The sequence below is a fragment of the Culex quinquefasciatus genome, chromosome 2, assembly GCF_015732765.1.
Source record: "Culex quinquefasciatus strain JHB chromosome 2, VPISU_Cqui_1.0_pri_paternal, whole genome shotgun sequence".
Lineage (NCBI taxonomy): Eukaryota > Metazoa > Arthropoda > Insecta > Diptera > Culicidae > Culex > Culex quinquefasciatus.
In genome coordinates this window covers 127,633,266-127,655,087 of record NC_051862.1, presented here as the reverse complement: position 1 = coordinate 127,655,087, position 21,822 = coordinate 127,633,266, and the positions used below count along the sequence as shown (strand labels likewise).

General features: G+C 37.9%; 1 protein-coding gene across 1 annotated transcript; it reads right to left on the bottom strand.

Moving 5' to 3' along the window:
- Positions 1-8,570: 8,570 nt before the first annotated feature.
- On the bottom strand, positions 8,571-21,560 carry LOC6041549 (transmembrane protease serine 9). The gene is made up of 9 exons (XM_038250785.1): positions 21,491-21,560; positions 21,197-21,426; positions 20,936-21,132; positions 20,444-20,825; positions 13,388-13,629; positions 11,683-11,789; positions 9,647-9,840; positions 9,377-9,579; positions 8,571-9,317 (listed from the first exon to the last, which is right to left on the bottom strand). The coding sequence occupies exons 1-9, from the start codon at positions 21,521-21,523 to the stop codon at positions 8,887-8,889; spliced, it is 2,019 nt and encodes a 672-aa protein (XP_038106713.1). The 5' UTR covers positions 21,524-21,560; the 3' UTR covers positions 8,571-8,886.
- Positions 21,561-21,822: the final 262 nt, after the last annotated feature.

The following is a 21,822-nucleotide window of genomic DNA, read 5'->3' as shown; positions in this document are numbered from 1 at the left end:
AAATAAAAAAGAAATATTATCACATCGTCAGCGTTGAGTCCAATTGAAGCAACTCTGAATACATTTGTATGGACGAGTGGCAAGATAACACATCCACGACGACATGCTTAGCAAGATTATTTTGTTTAAATTTATAGCTATCCCATACATTTTTAAAATTAAAATTAATATTAATATTTAAACTCTTGTATCTTTTACGATTAAAAGATTACCTTATCTCCATTTTTTTCTGATTGTCAACGTTTAACGGTGCACATCAACCAGAGCTTTTGCACCCAGATTTTTGTTACAGACATTTAAGTATCTTCAAAACTACGGGTACTATCGAAATTTTTTTTTATTCATCCCCTAAAGTACTGTCCGCAAAGTAATTTACAACAACGTTTGATTAATTTTACAATCCCGTAGTTGCAGGATTGGGTTCGTAAGTTTGACAATTTTGGTATAAGAAGACAACAACTTCCTTCGTTGCTGTGCACCCTTAAACAACTTATTTTGGAAAACTTAAGATAGAAACTTGCTTGCTCACTTCTAACTGAGCCATTCATAATTTAATTTCAGTTGGGAACACTTTTCAGAAGCTGTAATTGAACGTCAAAGCGCTGATGGGCCAACATTAAGTGAATGATGGAAATACACGCACGACTCCTAAATATGTTTTATGAGCTTTACGATTTTCCATATATAGCAGGAAATTTTCTTTTAATATTCTTTCCGTTTAGTATAAAACAAAAATTTCTTTAAAACAACTTATTTTTGCAATTATTTTTAAACTCGTCTTAATTTTTGATAAAGGTTAAACATTACCCATTTAGCCCACATATTTTTTTTAATATTAAAGATGAAAAAAAATCACGAAATTTTCGTTTTTTAACTGCGCACTTAGATTAACGATGCAAACATATTTATTTCTCGAAATACCTATGTCTACAACAAGATTTACAACTAAAATACTGCTTATCCAACCAAATGTTTCAGAAATAAGTCCAAAAATTCAAAGATTTTGGAAGAAGAGGAAGGCAGCCTTGCTTTGCCTCGGTTGCTGTGAACATATAACATAGAACTTTTTAACACATTTGGGTAATTCTCCGCCAACTCACACAGCAGTTGCCCCGACCCCTCTTCGATTTGCGTGAAACTTTGTCCTTAGGGGTAACTTTTGTCCCTGATCACGAATCTGAGGTCCGTTTTTTGATATCTCGTGACGGAGGGGCGGTACGACCCCTTCCATTTTTGAACATGCGAAAAAAGAGGTGTTTTTCAATAATTTGTAGCCTGAAACGGTGATGAGATAGAAATTTGGTGTCAAAGGGACTTTTATGTAAAATTAGATGCCCGATTTGATGGCGTACTCAGAATTCCGAAAAAACGTATTTTTCATCGAAAAAAACACAAAAAAAAATTAAAAAGTCTCCCATTTTTCGTTACTCGACTGTAAAAAATTTTGGAACATGTCATTTTATGGGAAATTTAATGTACTTTTCGAATCTACATTGACCCAGAAGGGTCATTTTTTCATTTAGAACAAAAATTTTCATTTTAAAATTTCGTGTTTTTTCTAACTTTGCAGGGTTATTTTTTAGAGTGTAACAATGTTGAACAAAGTTGTAGAGCAGACAATTACAAAAATTTTGATATATAGACATAAGGGGTTTGCTTATAAACATCACGAGTTATCGCGATTTTACGAAAAAAAGTTTTGAAAAAGTTGGTCGTCATCGATCATGGCCGTTCATCGTCACTCGCGACAGACACGGACGACGAAACAAAGAGAAACGCAAAAAGTAACTTTTTCAAAACTTTTTTTTCGTAAAATCGCGATAACTCGTGATGTTTTTAAGCAAACCCCTTATGTCTATATATCAAAAATTTTGTAATTGTCTGCTCTACAACTTTGTAGAACATTGTTACACTCTAAAAAATAACCCTGCAAAGTTAGAAAAAACACTAAATTTTAAAATGAAAAATTTTGTTCTAAATGAAAAAATGACCCTTCTGGGTCAATGTAGATTCGAAAAGTACATTAAATTTCCCTTAAAATGACATGTTCTAAAATGTTTTACAGTCGAGTAACAGAAAATGGGAGAATTTTTAAAACTTTTTTAGTGTTTTTTTCAATGAAAAATACGTTTTTTCGGAATTCTGAGTACGCCTTCAAATTGAGCGTCTAATTTTACATAAAAGTCCCTTTGACACCAAATTTCTATCTCATCACCGTTTCAGGCTACAAATTTTTGAAAAACACCTCTTTTTTCGCATGTTCAAAAATGGAAGGGGTCGTACCGCCCCTCCGTCACGAGATATCAAAAAACGGACCTCGGATTCGTGATCAGGGACAAAAGTTACCCCTTAGGACAAAGTTTCACGCAAATAGAAGAGGGGTCGGGGCAACTTTTCCCGATTTCGTGTGAGTTGGTAGAGAATTACCCATTTATAATTTTTAATTCTTGCAACCTGAAACCGCGCAGCAATAAAAAAATGAGAAAAATATTCTTATCTTCTCTAATTTACAGACGAGGATGGACACTTTTTTAATATTCGAAAAAAAAACTCGACACATGTACATTTTATTGAATTTTCACTTAAATACTTTTCGACCGCAAATTCATTTCAACGTCTAATCATGACTTTGGGTTTTTTGAGTAACAGTGAATTTTTCAAAAATCTTCACATAAAAAAATATGACATTCTACAGGAGATAAGATTTTCAAAAATTTATTTTCTTCATAAATTGTCATAAATAGCAAAAAAAATAATAAAAAGGTCGCTTGAGTTGATGGTATATCCATGTTTTCAATAAAAATAGTTTCAAATAATTTGCCATTAATCGTTACTTAACTATAAAAATGTGCTGAACGTCCAAATCTCCAACGGAGATCTAGTGCTTAGCAGTGAGGTAACCGTTCTTGCGTAGCAGGGTACTAACAACGATCACGTCGGTATACTTTCGCCTTAAAATACATCTAAATAGTTCAATTGATTGAACATGACGACACAGATAGCATGAATTTGGACGCTACAATAAACGCGGACGAAACATTTGATACTTTGCCGCCGGCAGCCGGTTTGTGAATCATATTTCCGTTCGATGTCACTATCAAAAGAGAGTGGCCCAAGAGCACCTTTGCTGGAGCTTGATCATTGATGACGCGAATGACACGGAACGCGAACTTGATTGGACCAGATCAAAAAGGCCATCGTGCCGAACGACGAACATCTTCGGACACGGCGTGTGATGTCTTCGTAATGACGTATTTTGATCGTGTATGACAAGTGAAATAAAACTTTATTTAATAATGTTTTTTTTTTTGCAAAAAGAGATTACAAGCATTATTTTTTTTACTTTTTGTAACATAAAGAGCCTACATGTAAATGATAATAATTATTTTTGTTTGCAAAAGTTTCACAAAATATGTGACCTAACTTATGCCACAGACAAGTTAAACCACGAATAAACAAAAAAAATGTAAAATGTTGGAAATGAAGGAACTTAGAGATCCTTAGAAATTGGAAATTTAGACCAAATATAAAAATCGTATTTTTGGTGTCACATGTTTTTGAAATACTACAGGATCAGATTAGATTAGATTAGATTAGATTATTAGATCACATATTTTTGAAATACTATAAAATTTAAATTTTATTAAAAATAAATCTGTATGTTTGTGGTTTTTGGTTTAGAAAGTTTGGACACATTCTCCGGGCTGGTATACACCAGTGGGATGATTTTGAAACTTAATTTAATGGCAAAAAGGATGTTGTGATGGAATTTTACATAGCTTATGGCTTCTAAAACCAACTCTTACAAACTTGCAAAGATTTATGAACTCCTGTTTTGGCGCAAGTGAAGTGAACCAAAAGTGTTTTCACCAAGCAATTTTGCATTAAAATAGTCAAAAAGGCAAAACATGAAAAAGTCTAGTTAATGTTGATTCTTGATTGCCAGAGCAACCTTATTAATAAAATATTTAAAAAAAACGTAATTCTGCCAAATTGTAATATTCCAATTGTAATATTGTAATTGTTGAACAGAAAAAACGCGTTCAAACGCGTTCTGACCTGAAATCCCTTTGGCCAGTTGTCGCACTTACACCAATTTTCAGGGTGTGTTAAGATAGCACGACAAGATTAAAACTTTAACCATATGAATAGTGAGAACAATGCACGGAGTTTTTTTTCGGTTTTTATTGAATATCTCAGGATTGAAATCGAATTTTCGGGGATCTGTGAGGGTTAAAAGGTGAGGTATTGAGAGCTGCGCAAAATGGCCTTCTTAAGTCGATTTGGCCAAAAATGCACATGCGACAAGATAGCACGACAACAACGATTTGACAAGGTAGAAAATTTTAACAAATTTATCTAATTTTGGAAATGACTCCACCACAACCACACTAAGGATTTCTCATGTTATTTGAAATTGATTTTTTATTATATTTAAATGTAGTTTTCTTATTTATCTTGGATGTTGTATGCATTTTACTATAACTAATTTAAAAAAAAAAACTTGAGCTTGAACTTGATAGTAAGAACCCATGGTTACGTAATTTTAATATTCTATCAGCACAATCGAGCACACGCTTTAACATTATAATGGTGTTTCTTTTATCATGAGATGAAACCTTATTGTATACGGGCCCAACATTCGATAGGCTTTTTTCTTGACTAAATTCAAAAACTGACAGGCTTGCTTGAATCTGCTCAACATGGTTTTTTTTCTAAATTATTTAAACAACAAAACCAGAGTTTTTTTTCGTAAAGTCCTATAAACACATGGAAGCCAAAAAGACATTCATCAGAAGGTCCCAAGGGAGTGTTCTTTTATTACGTAACGCAGTTAGGGGGGAGGGGGGGGGGTCGGAGGTCGTGATTCGCTCCATACATTTTTTTTAAAATTTGTATGAAAATTTTGTTACGGGGGGGAAGGGTCTAAAAATCGATTTTTTTGCGTTACGTAATAAAAGAACGCTCCCCAAGAAACTTACATGCTATTTTGTTTACAACGTTGTTTTTTTTTTGCCGGGAAAAGGATATGCTACCTAACATCAACAATAAAAATTACTCTACCTACTTCTTTAGCATAAACTGAGTATTTTAAAGTTAGTAATATCAATTTCATTTATTACACAGCAAAACATCCGATGGTAAAATCGCAAGCAAAAGCATGCACATCACCTTCGTCAAAAGATACACTTAATATTACACGCTGCATGTACAATTTTTGTAAACACAAAAAAAAGTTGCAACCGACGGGACTCAAATCCAGCACCTACAGTAAGGACTGGCGCCTTAGCCCGCTCGGCTATCGGACCGATGAAAAATTGAAAGGATAAACGTGGATAAACACAGCAAATAAAGTAGTTGTTGCCCTTGCTGGCAACGTGATCGAGGATTTTTCCGTATTTGTAACCACCGAAGAAATACGCTCAGTTTTTGCTTAACTAGGTTTGTATTTGGCGATTTGAGCTGGTTTTAAACGGCTAGTTACAAATTGCCTAGGAATACAATTTATTATTTACTAATTATCATTTTAGAATTATGCAAACTTACGTTTAGTAACTCGATACGATTATTGTTCTTAAGTTCAAAAATGGTCGATCTGCGAGCTCCTTGAGCACATGCATGATGGCCTGGCAAATCTAGGTTTTAGGTAAGAAAAGCATCGCATGAAATGCTAAGTAGGGGGTGATTATGATATTTGCATTTTCATAATCTAATAAAGTGAACTTACTGTTGCTTCACGGGGTGCCCTGATGGGTTATAAATTCCAAATTCACTAAAAGGTACTACAAAATAATATTGTTCGTGCACAAGGTGCACTTCCAATCGGTTTCCTAGCTGTTCACCGTCAATCTGCCATCGCGAGATGACTTTCAATTAATTGACAGTTTCTTCTGACGGCACGATTGCCATCGGAGATGCGCCGGTCAGGACGCGAGGTGCGTTTAGCGCTTTTCCGCGCGTAACACTCCCCCCAGGTAAATCGACGCCAGGTTGGTTTTCTCTTTATCGCACCGAACGTCCAGTAAGGTTCACATTTCCGGGTAATTCTGCGATGAAAATGTTTCCTCTGGTGAATACCTCCCTTGCACTGTTGTTGACCGTCGTGTACATGTATCAACGAGAATCCACTTCGCTTCATCGGTAGCTCTGAGTTGGCACTCACTACTCCCGAGTGTTCATCACTATCACACTGCGGAATGTGTGTAGAACTGAAGCTGGCCGATCTCTCTTGCAGAAAGAAAGATCGGTGGTGGTGGTTGAGTAGGCGATCTCGCAGCACCAGGTGATCGTTGTTGACCAGCGAGTCGAGCGAAGGAAATGCGACACTCAACGTAGAGACTGCCAGTACATACACACCTTCCATTGTGTTGGTAAACAGTCCAGCATCCCAGCAGGGTTCAAAAGGCAGCTGTATCACATGACCTGATTGCAGTTGATGGGTGCGCTTGTTGAGCAAACTGGATACATCTCGTTTACGCCCTCCAAATAGCGCGAATGTGGCACGTCCTTCAGGCTTTCGTCGAATCTTGGGCAGGTACATATTACGGCAGTTCCCGGATTGTCCGGTCGGCTTGGTCAGCAAATGACGAATAGACTTCATGGATTGCGCGTATTGCTCGAGCTGATCTGTTGTCCCGAGTTGTCTCGTTTGTAAGTTGTTGTAAGACCGGGTCGGCAGCAATGCGTGTGTTTTGTTTACATCTTTCCCATCGAGCAAAGAGCGTGTGTTGGTGTCCTCCGAAGTGATCGTTTGTCTCACACTAGAAGACTGGAACGTGGCTGGTTCGGTGGCCAACGCAGAGGAGTTGGCTTGCTGTGGTAGAGTCTTGGCTAAGGCGGCAGTCTGAGTGTGAGCACCACATTCGGAAAGGCCCGACAGATCAGATGTGTACGAGTCTTCATCTGGTACTCGTGTGGTGCAGGTGTCGCCGAGGGTGCGACTAGGTGTTCTCGTTGTGGTACGGTTGCCTGGGATGGAGGTGGGAACGACAAGTTGGTCGTTCAGCTTCTTCCCGAGGAAAATAGAATCGGGCAGCAGCGCGCGGTGTTCCGGGTCCTGTTTTTGGCCACCAGTTCGCTGTGCAGGTTCGCGATTACTTGTGGTCTTTTCCAAAATGCTGTACTTTTCATCAATGCGGGTTAGCTCGAGTCTGAGCGAGAGTTTGCTCCGAGCGCGCTCTTCTTGTAGTTTGCGCAGTTCTTCATCTAGTGCCCGGAGAGTTTCGCTTAAAGCAAAAGATTGGGTTGTTGTTCTTTTCGGCATGTTTACTTTGTTGAGTTGTTGTTCTGGCGTGAAGACGGACGAGGCTCGTTGCAGTTGAGTTCGGGGCACTGTGAGTTCGGACGGGAAAGGTGCGTGAGGAACGGTTGAACTCGCTAAACCTGCGCACGGTTGCTTCTGGCACGGAACAATTACTGCTTGAGGGATTCCGTTCGACATTAGGCTGGTGTTCTGGATCTCACTGGCGCTGTTGCATTTGAGACTTGTCCAGGTTTGGTTCCCAGCTTCGATTGGAGCTCCAACGCAGTAATTTTGGCTCCCCGGCTGGCAGATGTAGTTGTTGTCCATTTCTCCGACTTTGGCACACCCGTTTGGGATCTGTTGGCTCCGAAACCCTTTTGCAGTCACGATCGACGTCTCGATCTTCACGCACACCACGCAAAGCTTTATTTCATTGTGTTGGGCGTACTGGTTTAATTATGGACGAACAATCTTGCTGCGTTTTTAGTAAACGCAATTTGTAATTTGTTGCCCTTGCTGGCAACGTGATCGAGGATTTTTCCGTATTTGTAACCACCGAAGAAATACGCTCAGTTTTTGCTTAACTAGGTTTGTATTTGGCGATTTGAGCTGGTTTTAAACGGCTAGTTACAAATTGCCTAGGAATACAATTTATTATTTACTAATTATCATTTTAGAATTATGCAAACTTACGTTTAGTAACTCGATACGATTATTGTTCTTAAGTTCAAAAATGGTCGATCTGCGAGCTCCTTGAGCACATGCATGATGGCCTGGCAAATCTAGGTTTTAGGTAAGAAAAGCATCGCATGAAATGCTAAGTAGGGGGTGATTATGATATTTGCATTTTCATAATCTAATAAAGTGAACTTACTGTTGCTTCACGGGGTGCCCTGATGGGTTATAAATTCCAAATTCACTAAAAGGTACTACAAAATAATATTGTTCGTGCACAAGGTGCACTTCCAATCGGTTTCCTAGCTGTTCACCGTCAATCTGCCATCGCGAGATGACTTTCAATTAATTGACAGTTTCTTCTGACGGCACGATTGCCATCGGAGATGCGCCGGTCAGGACGCGAGGTGCGTTTAGCGCTTTTCCGCGCGTAACAGTAGTAATCCAGCTGCGTGTAAAAGGCCTGGGTGTAAATTTTTTTTTGCATTATTTTATGAAATTCTGTGTAATATTACACCCTGAAATATGTCGCCCATCAGTATGGGAAACCTACTTGACCGAAATGTTAAGCTCAACTTTTTTTATGTGTTTACAAAAATTGTACATGCAGCTTGTAATATTAAATGTCTCTTTTGACGAAGGTGATGTGCATGCTTTTGCTTGCGATTTTACCATTTTTTGCTGTGTACCTATCTCACTGTTTGGTTGTCAAGAGCAGGGTTGCCAGGTTGCCAGATAAATCTGGGAATGCCAGATTTTTAAGTGTCAGCCAGAATAATGATTAATCATGATCTGTGCCAGATTTTGACACATTTTTCATTTTCGCCTCATTTCGAACAACTTTTTGAGGCCAAATAATTCGTTAACCATTTGAATTCTACAAACTTTTAAATAAATTCATGTCCCTCCTCTTCCTTATTGAAAATTGTATGATTGGCAACCCTGATCAAGAGATTCATTGGAAAAAGTTATTCTGTCATGTTGTTTAGTATCCAATCTATGTAAGAGGACACCTTAACAAATACTCCGGGCAAGCTCGGATGATCCGCCGTGCATTCTTTTTCACCAAACGTTATTATTCCATGCAGAACAGCAGCGATTCGAGTTTCTTCTCCACTATTAACAGATTTGAAAAGCTGTAATGGACCGCCGGAATCTCCTACGCAGTGGTTCTGGCCATTATTTCCAATAGCGCAGATGGTCCGATCGTCAAGTTTAACTTTGGTGTTTGTTTTGGTGAATTCACTGGCGCAATATCTATTTGTCCTTAACTCCACCGACGCATGCATCAGAACGGCGGACGTTGTTCCATTTTCAGTATGTCCCCATCCGGCAATAGTTGCGCTTTCTTTTTCGGCATCTAGATACTCTCCGTAAGGCAGGCAAATTGGCAAAACACCTAAACAAATGTTTTGATTAGTAAATTTTCAGGAAAAAATATGAATTTCATCGACTTACGATCTTCCGCCATGTCGACTGGCCTTGAAAGCCGAATTAGACCAATATCATTACTCATTTCAGAGGAGCTATAATCACGATGCTGTATGATGTCGCTATCCGCCACAGTAAAGTTCTGAACCACGGGAGCACAGTCTTCTTTTTCAACATCTGCACAATCGATGTTAGACGTTGTGTTGTGTTCTCCTAATCGAACAGTTTTTCTAAAAATGATAAAAATAAATAAATATATTTACAAGATTGAATCTTTAGCCACACATATGAACTTACACTCTGGACAAACAATGTGCTGCTGTTAGCACGTATCTTTCGGAAATTAGCGTACCTCCACAAGAGACTTCACCGGCTGAGTCCAACAGTAGTGCCATCCATGGATACTGGCTCAGCTCTGCTTCTTCGCCACGCAAAATCCGATCGGAAGAAGATACACCACAATTTTCAGAGTTGTACAAATTGGTCGGCTTCTATAAGAAAAAGAAATCTTTTTAAGTAACAGATTGTTTGTTTGTAACTTCTATCAAAAATAAACGGTGGCAGGTATACCCTGGATTAGAAGGTTTCTTATGTAAAATGTATCAGCATATGATTGAACTTCAAACATAAAAAAATGACTGGAAAAAATAGTAGATTATTTTTAAATCAAATTGCTTCAACATTGCACAGTGGTTTCGACTATATGTTTTTTCATGTAATTTTGCCCGCTGAATCTGAATCTGCCCTCTGTGGTTCAAAAATTCAAAATTTGTAAAACCACTAAGCCCCTGTTTGATTGAAAATACTATAATAATATTTTTCAATATATTCTGAATCAATTTTCCCTATTTTTTTCCTTCAAAATGACAATTTTGGTCACTAATTTTGTTGCCCTCTTATTTATTGAGAAAAAATTTTTTGTTCAACACTGTTCATTTTTCCTGTCACCCTAATACAAGCACATTTTAAACAAATCTTTTTCAAAAAATATTACATGAATGTAAAAAAATATCAATCTTGCGCCATGTTAGTTGAAATACTTTGAAACTAAATTGCAATCCTTTCAATGTCATCCCGGTTTACAACACTGTAATCACTATAAATCAGGGGTGCTCAAAGTTTTTGAAGGCCGGGCCAAATTTGAAGCTCAAATGAGCTTGCGGGCCAAATTTACAAAAATAGGTTGTTAAAAAAATAAATTACGTTATTTTAATGTAAAAGTTCGAACATTTCTGTTATTTAAAAAAAATGCCTTTTCAAAATAATAGAAACCACAAAATAACGAGTTTCTATCGGTATTGTTGTTTCTGGTATTTAAAAAAAAAAATTAGCTGAATGTACTTGTGTTTAAAAAAAAATAAAGTTTTGTTTTATATTTCGAAAATTGTGGTGACATTACATGTTGAACAATTCTTCTATAAGTTAAGTGTGGCTAATGAAAAATCGTTGAGATCCAGAATTTCAACATTTCAATGACATTTTTTTTTTGAAAATGTTTTAAGCTTCCGTATAGTTAACCTGCAATAATTATTTTCAAAAAAAAAGCGAAACAACATTTATTTATTTCATCGAAAATTCACTAAAATTCAAATTATTTTTTAAGAACCCAAACATGCTCAAATGATTTTCAATGCAAAGGAATGCATATTTAATTAATTTCAGCTGAATGCTCTTAAATTTCATTTTTTTAAGTTTTTTGAAAATATATGTTTGCTCCTGGTTTTTCGAGTCATTTTTTTTATAATGCTGAAGAGGTGGGTTGATCGACGAAAGCTTTGTAAAATATTTGCTGCAAACTTGATCCTCCGATTTCCACATTTTGTCTGCCTGAATCAGTTGATAGTCAATCAGATTCGTTATCTATTCGTAATGAGTTCGAATCCCTAATAAAGTGCAATGTAAGTTTGAGGGTGACTTGCAAATTAATAAAGAAAACTTTTATTTTTGCAACTATTACAGAATTCTACCTAAGTCAAACTTGAACGTCTTTTTGATATTTCTAAAAATGTTTGATGAAAGTTTTGACGACATTTACTAGTTTCACTCACATTGAAACGTGTGAAATTGTTTTAATTATAAAATATTTTGAACATATTATCTGTATCCTAAAATAAAAAAGATTAGCATATAAAAGCTTATAATAAACCATAATTTTGAAAAAGTATAAAATCACTTTACAAGTGGTCAACGGGCCATTTTACATGATCATTCAAAATAGGTCCGCGGGCCACAAAATATCACCTCGCGGGCCACGTTTGGCCCGCGGGCCATACTTTGGGCACCCCTGCTATAAATCCATACATACCATACATACATACAAAATTCAAACTTACCCTGCTTGTTGTACTGAAATCACTTCGCACTGTATGTTGTTGTTTGTCATCGAAGGTCTTTGTTGATGTAGTTCGAACAGAGAAAATGTTCAATAAACTGTTAGAATCTGCAATTGAAATAGAGTAAACCGTTACCAGAATTGTTTTCATTTTTTTTTTCAAATGAATCTTCTTATAATTGGTATGAAATTTTTTTCAGTTTATTTCTCCCTCCATGTAAACTCACTACAATTAAAAACTGATCTTTTATAATTTACAGTACACCAACAAACATCAATATGTATTGCCTTATAAAACTTTGAGAATGCAGTTTGCATATATAAGGTTTGTGAGTTTATTTCAAATTTGTTTTATAATGTCTTTTTTATTAGAAATAGCGCATATCTCTGCAACAACCTCATTGCCTAATAAGGCAGGAGGGCGTCAAATTCAATGTTGAGTATCTTGTGTGCAATTAGTAGTTGTTTCACTGAACTGCTGTAAGATTGGTAGAAAATGATTCGTCCACTCTGGAGAATGTTACAGCATTCATGCTTCAAACTCTGATGGCAACATTACGTTGTGATCGTGCTATTTTGTCGTAGCATGCAATGCCTCATCTTTTGAACTTCACAGTTCCGCATAATTCAATTGCAATCCTGAGATATTCAATAAAAACTTTAAAATCCCGTGCAATGCTGTCACTCTGCATATAAAAAAGTAGTTCTGAAATCTGATGGTGCTATTTTGACAATCTCTGCAAGTGTCACAACTTGTCCAAGGGAATTTAATTCCATAGTGTTTAGTCACACGTACATGCCCTACTACTGTACACATTTTGGATTAAAACAGCTACCAAATTCAACCAAATTTTGGGACATCTCACGGATCTGTCAGTCAAACAAAAAAGGTTTGTTATTATTTACATCGCATGCTCTTTTTTTATTCTCGTCAAAAAGCAACGCGCGACAATCGATCACGTCGATTTGAGAGTGGATTTTTTTGAAATTAAATTGTCATACAAACTTTCGGCGAAGACGGGTATTTATGCTCGACAAGAAATAAGTTTCGTAAAGAAACATTCTGTTAATGATCAATTATTGGTTAACAATGTCGTTCAAAGCCACCTTAATGTTTTTGTTAGGCTAAATAAAATAAGATTATAAATCACTGTATTAATTTCAAATATGAATCACTAGGGTGTAATAACAAAATCTATCTTTCAGCACAACAATTTTTCAGTTCATTTTGGGGTCCTAAACAACTCCCCAAATTTTGCGAATGATTGGTTCAGTCCTCACTTTGCGCAAAGCGATTCAATTTTCCATATACATTTGTATGGAAAAATCATTTTTTGGAATTTTGATAATAAAAAAAATCCATGTTTCCATGGACTCATATTCGGTTGCTCTGGAATGTGCTCTACAACTTTCCTGAAGAGAGTATGGTGCTAGCTTACTCCTAAAAAAAGTTTTCGAGCAAATAACACGATATAGACGAGTTTTGAATACGCTGTATCTTTTTATAGATTCACCGGTTTAATTAGAAGATTTATAATAGATACTAGGATCATGTGGAAAGCACCATCACGGAAGAGCTAAAACTATCAGCAACCAGTTTGTAGAACGTACGAACGTTACCAAGTATGACATAGGTGTACTTTTCACTCCTTTTCAAAACTTTTCACCACAACAACACATAAATTTTCATCACCTTCTAAACTTACCACTACTACACGAAATGCCGGTTAGCAACAATATAACAAGCACTACGATCGTACAACATGCCACCCCCAACAACCACGACACTATGCGCAATTTTGTATTTCCGCGTTGTTGCCATGATGAATATTGCACATCTTCACTAAAATTTCCGTTTCCGTGCACCGGCGTTTTCTCAAGTGACAACACTTGAAGCTCCGTCATTTGCTCCATCCTTACCGCGCGAATGTTTGTTTGCTTCTGAACACTTTTCGTGTATTCTTTTACGCTTTATGCTATCTCTCTCTTTCTCTTTTTATTTTTCTCGTCGAGTAGTGAATTTATTCGCACACGCTTGGACGTGTGAAAACGCGTGTGTACTAATTCAGAACAAAAGTGTGTTATAATTTTGATTGTTATTTGCATATGCATCACTTTTGTGTTTACTAGGATATTATAAATTTTTAAAATTAAAGTTAACTTGTTTTTTTTTTCTCCAACGGAGATCAAGTTCTTATCCGGCAGCCGGTTTGTGAAGTGGCTCAAGATCACCTTGCTGGAGCATGATTACTAAAGACGCGAACGATACGAAACGCGAACTTGATTAGATCAGATCAAAAAGGCCATCGTGCCGAACGACGAATATCTTCGGACACGGCGTGTGACGTCTTTGTAATGACGTATTTTGATCGTGAACGTAACCTTGAAAAGAAAATTTGAAATGTCTTGGTTGAAGTTATCTAGAGATCCACAGAAATTGGGCAATTGGGTCCTAAAATGGAGCTTAAATTTGTGATATTATTGTTCACAACGATACGCTTATTTTTCTGAGTACAGTGACCCTTTTTACGACCGCACAGGATTGAAATGATGTCTTGGTAATTTATTTTTTTGCATTCAAATGAAAAAAAGTGATCAGAAATTGTTTATAATCGTGTTATTACTGTTGTACATAAAAATGCGCATGGGACTTTAGGACCCTATTGGACCGTATTTAAACTTTCGAAATTTATGATGTCATATGTTTTCGAAATACTATAAAGTTGAAATTTCATTCAAAATAATTCTGCACGTTTGTGGTTTTACGATACACGAACTAAAAACGTTGAACATATTTGGAATTTCCCGCGTCAACCGAGAACCAGTTCGGAGGGTACCTTTTTATTTTTGATCTCCCTCTTGCAAAAGAAACTGTATACTGACACTTTTGGATCTATATTCGAAGAACCATCGAAAAAAATGATATTAACTTATGCAGCACCCGGTTAGTGAGTCACATCCGGTCCGGTTCTCATACTTGGTAGATTAGTGTGAAAGTATTCTTTGGATATTGTTATCGCGCAAACTAATGAAAGGAAGGTTGATACACGCATTTACAATAAAAATGGTAACAAATTTTGCTGTTATTCAATAAAATTGTAATTACTGTGATATATTAAATATTCGTTCATCTGTATCTTAGGGAAGGAAGTTGCATTTCTGCACCAGTCGTACATTTATAAACGAGTGCTGGAATGTCTTGATTTGCGACGAGTTGCAAACATCATCTTTTAGCAGTTCAAAAAAACACTCTTGAAACGGTTCTATCCCATTCCCCAGAATCCCATTCCCCAGAATTCCATTCCCCAGAATTCCATTCCCCAGAAACTCATTCCCCAGAATGTCCCATTCCCCAGAAAAGTTTTATTTTTATTATAAATGTACTTTATTTCAAAAAGTGATCAGTTTTTAAGTGTGAAGTGTTCGGATTTCGCCTTTATTGTGATAAATGCTGACAAAAGTTGAATGTTTTCTTCTTTAAAGAAAGGAAAACTCTCTTGACTTGCATATCTGCTGACAAAAGTTTAATTTTCCCTTTGATGTTGAATTTTGCCTTCTTTAAAGAAGGGAAAACTCTCGTGAATGTCATAACTGCGGACAAAAGTTGAAATTTCCCTGTAAAGTTGAATTTTGCCTTCTTTAAAGGAGGGACAACTCCCTTGACTGGTGATAACTGCAGCATGCTGACACAAGTTGAATTTTCCTTTGGCAGTTATCCCTAGTAATGAAAATTTTCCCTTCTTAAAGAATGAAAAAAAAAATCAATTAGTGTCAGCAGTTATCACAAGTGACCACGATGACTTCTTTAAAGCGATTCTAGTATTGAAATAATGTTGAAAATTTAATATCATTATGCCAATTGACCATTATGCGTCATTATGCCAAATTATGTTATGCAAAATGGCGTTATGTTTAATGGCATTATACCAAATGGGAAACATAACATGTTTTTCAAGATCTTAAATATTTCTGGGGAATGGGTCATTCTGGGGAATGGATCATTCTGGGGAATGGGCCATTCTGGGGAGTGGGATAAAACCCTTGAAACAATTGTTTCCCCACTTTGTGTATGTGAGCTTGGTTAACACGTGAGCGCCGTGTGAAAAGTGACAGTTCGTCACTTTTTAGTTTGACTTTGACCAACCAACGGGGTACAAACTAAAAAAGTGTCAAACGAAAAAGTGACCAACCACCGGAAGTTGAGTGTATATTAGAGTGTAACAAAAATGACTTTTTGGCGGGCATTCAGGGGTTTGTTCCGGTGGACATACTGAGCCCAAATCCCAAATATGAGCTCGATTGGACGTAACAGGAGCTGGCGCTCCGCCCTTCAATTTTAAATGGGATTTAACCCGTAAAAAAGATTTTTTTCAAAAATGACAATTTTTGAGGCATTTTGGCCACTGAAGCGTTTATCAAAAACATCACTGGCATGTAGGCCAGATCCTTGCGCATCTTTTGGTATATAAAACATTGAAGTTTGGAGCACCCTGGAGCTCGGTACAGACCTTCAAAGTTTGGCATTTTTTCGAAAAATCGGTCCCAGCAAAATCAAATGGCGTCTCGGGCGTCGCGAGACGCGACGCATATCTTTTTTGCCGGGGCCGGTTTTACGAAAAAATGCCAAACTTTGAAGGTCTGTACCGAGCTCCAGAGTGCACAAATTTCAATGTTATATATACCAAAAAATGCGCAAGGATCTGGCCTACATGCCAGTGATGTTTTTGATAAACGCTTCAGTGGCCAAAATGCCTCAAAAATTGACATTTTTGAAAAAATCTTTTTTTACGGGTTAAATCCCATTTAAAATTGAAGGGCGGAGCGCCAGCTCCTGTTACGTCCAATCGAGCTCATATTTGGGATTTGGGCTCAGTATGCCCACCGGAACAAACCCCTGAATGCCCGCCAAAAAGTCATTTTTGTTACATCATAGTGTATATGAAACTTATTTGCATCCCTACAATATTTATTTGTTTACTTGAAATAACCTGATAAAATAAATTTTATGATTTTTTTTGAACTTTTACCAACATTAGTTCCGGCCCGCCACTGCTTTATAAAAATCAGATCTGGCCCGCAGTGCCAAAAGAATCAAACATTTCGTCGATTGTGTGCTATTTTGAGGCACGTCTGCTGTGAACAGATAGGATGTGTCACAATATAGCACACAAGCGACGATTTATGAATAACTTTGCTAGGGAGCGTCCATAACCAAAGCCACTATTAAGGCAGACGTGTAACCGGTAGACAAACCTTTCCCCCAATTATGAAATTTTGAAATTAAAAATGTCTTTATTGAACTTTTTTATAATAATTATTACATTTCATTTACATTCTAAGTGGTATGGCCTAATGCTCTTCATCTTTGTTGTATTTTTCGTTTTATTATTAACTGATCACATTTATTTTATTTACTTCAAATTGTTTTACATTATTGCATTGAATCGAATACATTTGGGTAAAAAAGAAAAAAAAATCACTTTAACAACTAATCCTAACTTAAAACTAAAAAAAAATTAATTCATTGAAATATTCAAAATCATTAGAACGAGTAAACTACGAACTGTATTTTAAGATAAATGCTCCAAGCGTTCTTACTTGTTCCTGGCGAGTTTTGCAACCACGCAGTGTTGTTGTCATCTCGATGAAAATGTTCAAAAGTTCTTGTGGTGAAAACAGGTCACTACTGCCTTCATCCGTTGATGCTGGTTGGTTTTCCCTCGGTTGCTGACTGAAGCCAGGAGGTGTTGTATTCTCTGCAACACTTTGCCGCTGATTCAACGGCAATGGCTGCAGATTTGGAACCACTCGAACAGATCCTGCCCCTGGTGACGCCAAAGCAGGAAAATCCACGTCCGTGTATGCTGGTGGTGTTTGGCGGCGATTTGGTTGGTGCCTCTTCGTCGCTTGCTGCCGAATTTTTACAAACTCAGCACGTTTTGGGCAGCTTCGATTCTTGGTAGAATGGTCGCCGCCGCAATTGAAGCATTTCGTTTCGATGTTCTCGTTGATTGTTTCGCAAGCTTGAGTTTTGTGCTCACCTCCGCAGGTTGCACAACGACTCTTGATGAAACAGTTCCTTCCACCATGTCCAAACTGCAAGCAGTTCGAACATTGTGTCACGTCACGGTGCACTGGACGATAACGTTCCCAAGTCACGATGATGTTGAAAATTGCCCGAACTGCTTTCAGCTCAGACGGCGTTGTCGATCGTTTCTCGAGATGAACCAGGTACAGTTGATCACGATACTTGATGTCCTTGTTGTGTCTCGTCATCTTGAAGACTTCGATCACGTTCAACTTAAGAGTTTTGAGCTCTTCTTTCAGCACACTCACATCCATGTCGTACAGGCTTCGGAGGACCTGTTTCATGGGGCGTTTACCTGGATCGTCATGGCTGTAGTATTCAATCTTTGTGTTGTTCAGGAAATCTCGAACGTAGTTGTAATCCTTTCTGGTAGGTAGCAGAATTTTGAGTCCATCAGCACACAATCGAATGGAAGCTCGTAAAGCACCAGATTTGATAAATCCGGTCAGCCACTTTCGCACCGAATCCGATGACGATGTTTTCACAAAAATGGGTGGCAACTTTTCCCGTCGTTCAAATTCTTCCTCCTCGCTCACGTCCACAGGGAGGGTAGCGAACTGGTTTCCAGACGAATTTTGAGCGTCCTTGCTCAAACTGCCTGGCTTTGCAGGTAGCGCTTCGGCATTCTTTAGCTTCTTCAAATCTGCCGATCCTGCTGGTGAGGACCGCCTCTTTTTCTTGCCCTGAGGCATTTTTGCACTTTTTAAGCACTTTTTTGGTTTGTGAGGGACGCACGTCTGACTCGCTTCTCTGCTGATCGCAGACTCCCCCCCAATTGGGTACTAAAGCCCTATGTAAATTTTTATGTACAACGGTAAAAAACACGATTAAAAACCATTTCTAATAACTTTTTTTTATTTTAATGCAAAAAAAAATATTGACAAGACAACATTTTTTCGATTGATAAACTATGGTCCCCTTGGAACGAGTTGTCAAGTAGAACCTTTTCTGTTAAGAAGGACCACGAGGTTAATTTTTCAAAATTGATTTAAAAATCCATTTTAAACTCTTTGTGGTCGTACAAAGGGTCATTGTAATCAGAAAAATAAGCTTTATCGCTGTGAACAATAATATCAGCAATCTAAGCTTCATTTTAGGACCCAATTATGAGCATATTACACCCTAATGGGATTAGCGCGTTTGAAATCGAAATGGGTCTTTGCGTTGATTGGGTTCGATGGTGTGTTCGGTTAAATTTGAAATATTGGAAAATATTGAACGAAGAAATCGGAAAAGGGTGAAAATTCTTGGAGTGCCAAATGAATAGATCCTGGTCGCCGAAGGGAAAAGTGAGAATCTGGGTGACGAGCTGAAAGGGATCGTGGTTGTGCGGCACTCACACGCACTACAGCACCTCATTGGAAAGCTGCCTGATGCGAAGCGGGTGATACCATGTAAAACTAAGTTGTGTAGGAGTGTAGCCAGAATTTTGGTTAAGGGGGTACTGGAAGAAGAATTTTCTTCTTCTTCCCTCTCTCCTATATGTCTTCCAAAAAAATCGAGGGGGGGGGGAGGGGGGGCTTCAGAAGCCCACCCCCCCTGGCTACGGGCCTGTAAGTTGTGTTTCCTAACAACAAATATGGTTTGATTGTATTACTCATCGTAATTTCTTATCAACAGAGAGCGTGTTGTGGCGCTTTAACCGCGGCAAATGACGTCCAGGGCATTTGTGGAAATACAATGTCCCATCCTTGATTGTCCTGGAGAACCAAAACTTCTTAGCATGGTGCTCCCAACGATTCATTGCTCTAAATAAACAGGAACGTGTGCGAGGGATCCCCATGTTTCTTCCTCCCCTGTAGATTCAGAACTGTATTGTTGTTTGAACATTCGTGTTCAAACTCAATCCAATTCAACGAATCATCTATGCGGTTAACTTTACGCAGTTGACCTGGCCGCTTTAACGTTTGTGATGTTTTAATGCATTCTAATGCATTGGGCACTGCAAATCTTAATATTGACAAAAGGATGCTAGGCGTTAATCAACCTAAGGCATTTTCCAGGATGCCCTCGAAAGACTGGCTGCGATAGGGTTAGATTAGATTAGATTAGATCAGATTAGACAACCATATTACACCCTAATGGTCCACCTTCCAACAGCTGATTAATTCAAAGTTTGGAACAGAGCTTGCGGGTGCTTAAAGAATCGAGTAAATCTACTGAAGGAAAAACAAAGTCACAAAATAACTTTCGAAATAGTGTATTTCCAAATTCTGAATTTGATAGCGAAACAAAATTTATACAAAAACACCTTAACATTCAATATTTTTAGGCAAAGTTTGAAAATCCACTGCCTTCGTCGTCTAGGTCAGACCAATTATATCCGCTGATGAAAAAATAGGCTTTTCCACTCCATCTCAAAACCGGTCCAGAGAGTGGATCGGCTAGTTTCTTTGTTTTTTTTATTGCCAAAAATACTATATGTTTGGTTTTGATGACGCATTGGATTTTTGGGAACAAGCGATAAAACCATGACCTTTGGTTCGTGATTTTCAATAAGTGTGGGTGATGGCTTTGTATATTTTGTAGGTTTATTATAGTTAACAGATGAAACATAGAAAAATAAATTTAAAAGTGTAAACACATTTGGATTTGGTCATCATTTACTGAAAAATGTTATAATTAAATATTGTTTTATTAATCTAATTTTTCCACACAACAAACTAGTATTTATAATTCCATATGTTCCAAAATCCAATCCATGTAATAAGCAACCTTAAGATAAGAACCAGGTAGTCCTTCCCCGCAGGTTTTACCCCCAAACGTAACGATTCCATGCTGGACCATGATCTCCCTGGACCGGAAGTCCATAGAATACTGCAAGGGTCCACCAGAATCGCCGATACAGTGGGCTTCCCCACCGCAGATATCACGATCGTCTAACTTGGCAAGCTCGCTGCAAGCGTCAGCAGGCTGCACGGACACGGATACCTTCTGCAGCTCATTCGATGCGACGTTCTTTTCCGTGTGACCCCAACCGGAAAGGATCATTTCGGCGTTCTCGGGAAACTTGCGGAGGTCCGTTCCTTCAAATGGGAGACAAATGGGGAGCACATCTGGGTGGAAGGAGGGAAGTGTTATTAAAAGTGACAGGGAAATAATGTTTAGCTGGTGTGTGCGTTGTTAAGTAAAAATTATCATAGAAAAATGTTCTAAAAATACTTACTTGCACTTTCATCAGTGTTTGCCGGATTGGCTAGCCTAACCAGGGCAATATCGTTAGTCCTCTGTGAGGTACTGTAAAGCGCGTGATGCATCACCGATTCCACCTCCAATTCTTGTAAAGGACCAGCACACTCTCCTGAAATAATGTCACAGTCTTGTTCCGTGGAAGTGTCGTACTCACCAAGTCGAACCGTGGTCCTGGAATGTATCGAAGCGATTGTAACATTGATGATTTCCTGAGAATTACCAACAGATGACGTACACTTTTCGAAAGTACACACAGTGAGCTGCAGTTAGAACGTATCGAGCCGATATTAAACTTCCGCCGCAGACGATATTTCCGCTGGAATCGATCAGCAATGCCATCCATGGAAATTCGTTGTATCTCGTGTTTTGGCCGTTGGCAAGTCGACTGTAGTAGGGATAGTATTTACCGCAGTTGTTCAGAAGTGTGTTTTGCATTTGATATACTTTTGGGTTGCACTCGATGATCTGAAATTTGAAATGTTTTTTAAGTCTTACGTACTTATTACTTAAAAGAAAATTTCCAACTCACGTTCTCATCACTTTTTAGCAGGCACTCGTGCATTGAAGAGGTGGAGTTTGATATTCCTCGATTAGATCGAAAAGAAAGTGCCTCGCTTTCACCAACCTCCTGTACCGAACTCCAATATAAGAGATTTCCATCACGTGTGTCACAAATCGATTCTGTGAAATTTTAAAAAAGAATATTGAATTGATGTTTATGACATGAATTAACTTTATAATCAAGACAACATTTGAACCCTGATAAAAGTTAAAGCTAACGAATAGGTTTTCTGAATGAACCGGTTGTGAATGCATCCTTGGTTCTGCATGTCGCGTGTTCAGTGATTCATCGATGCAAAT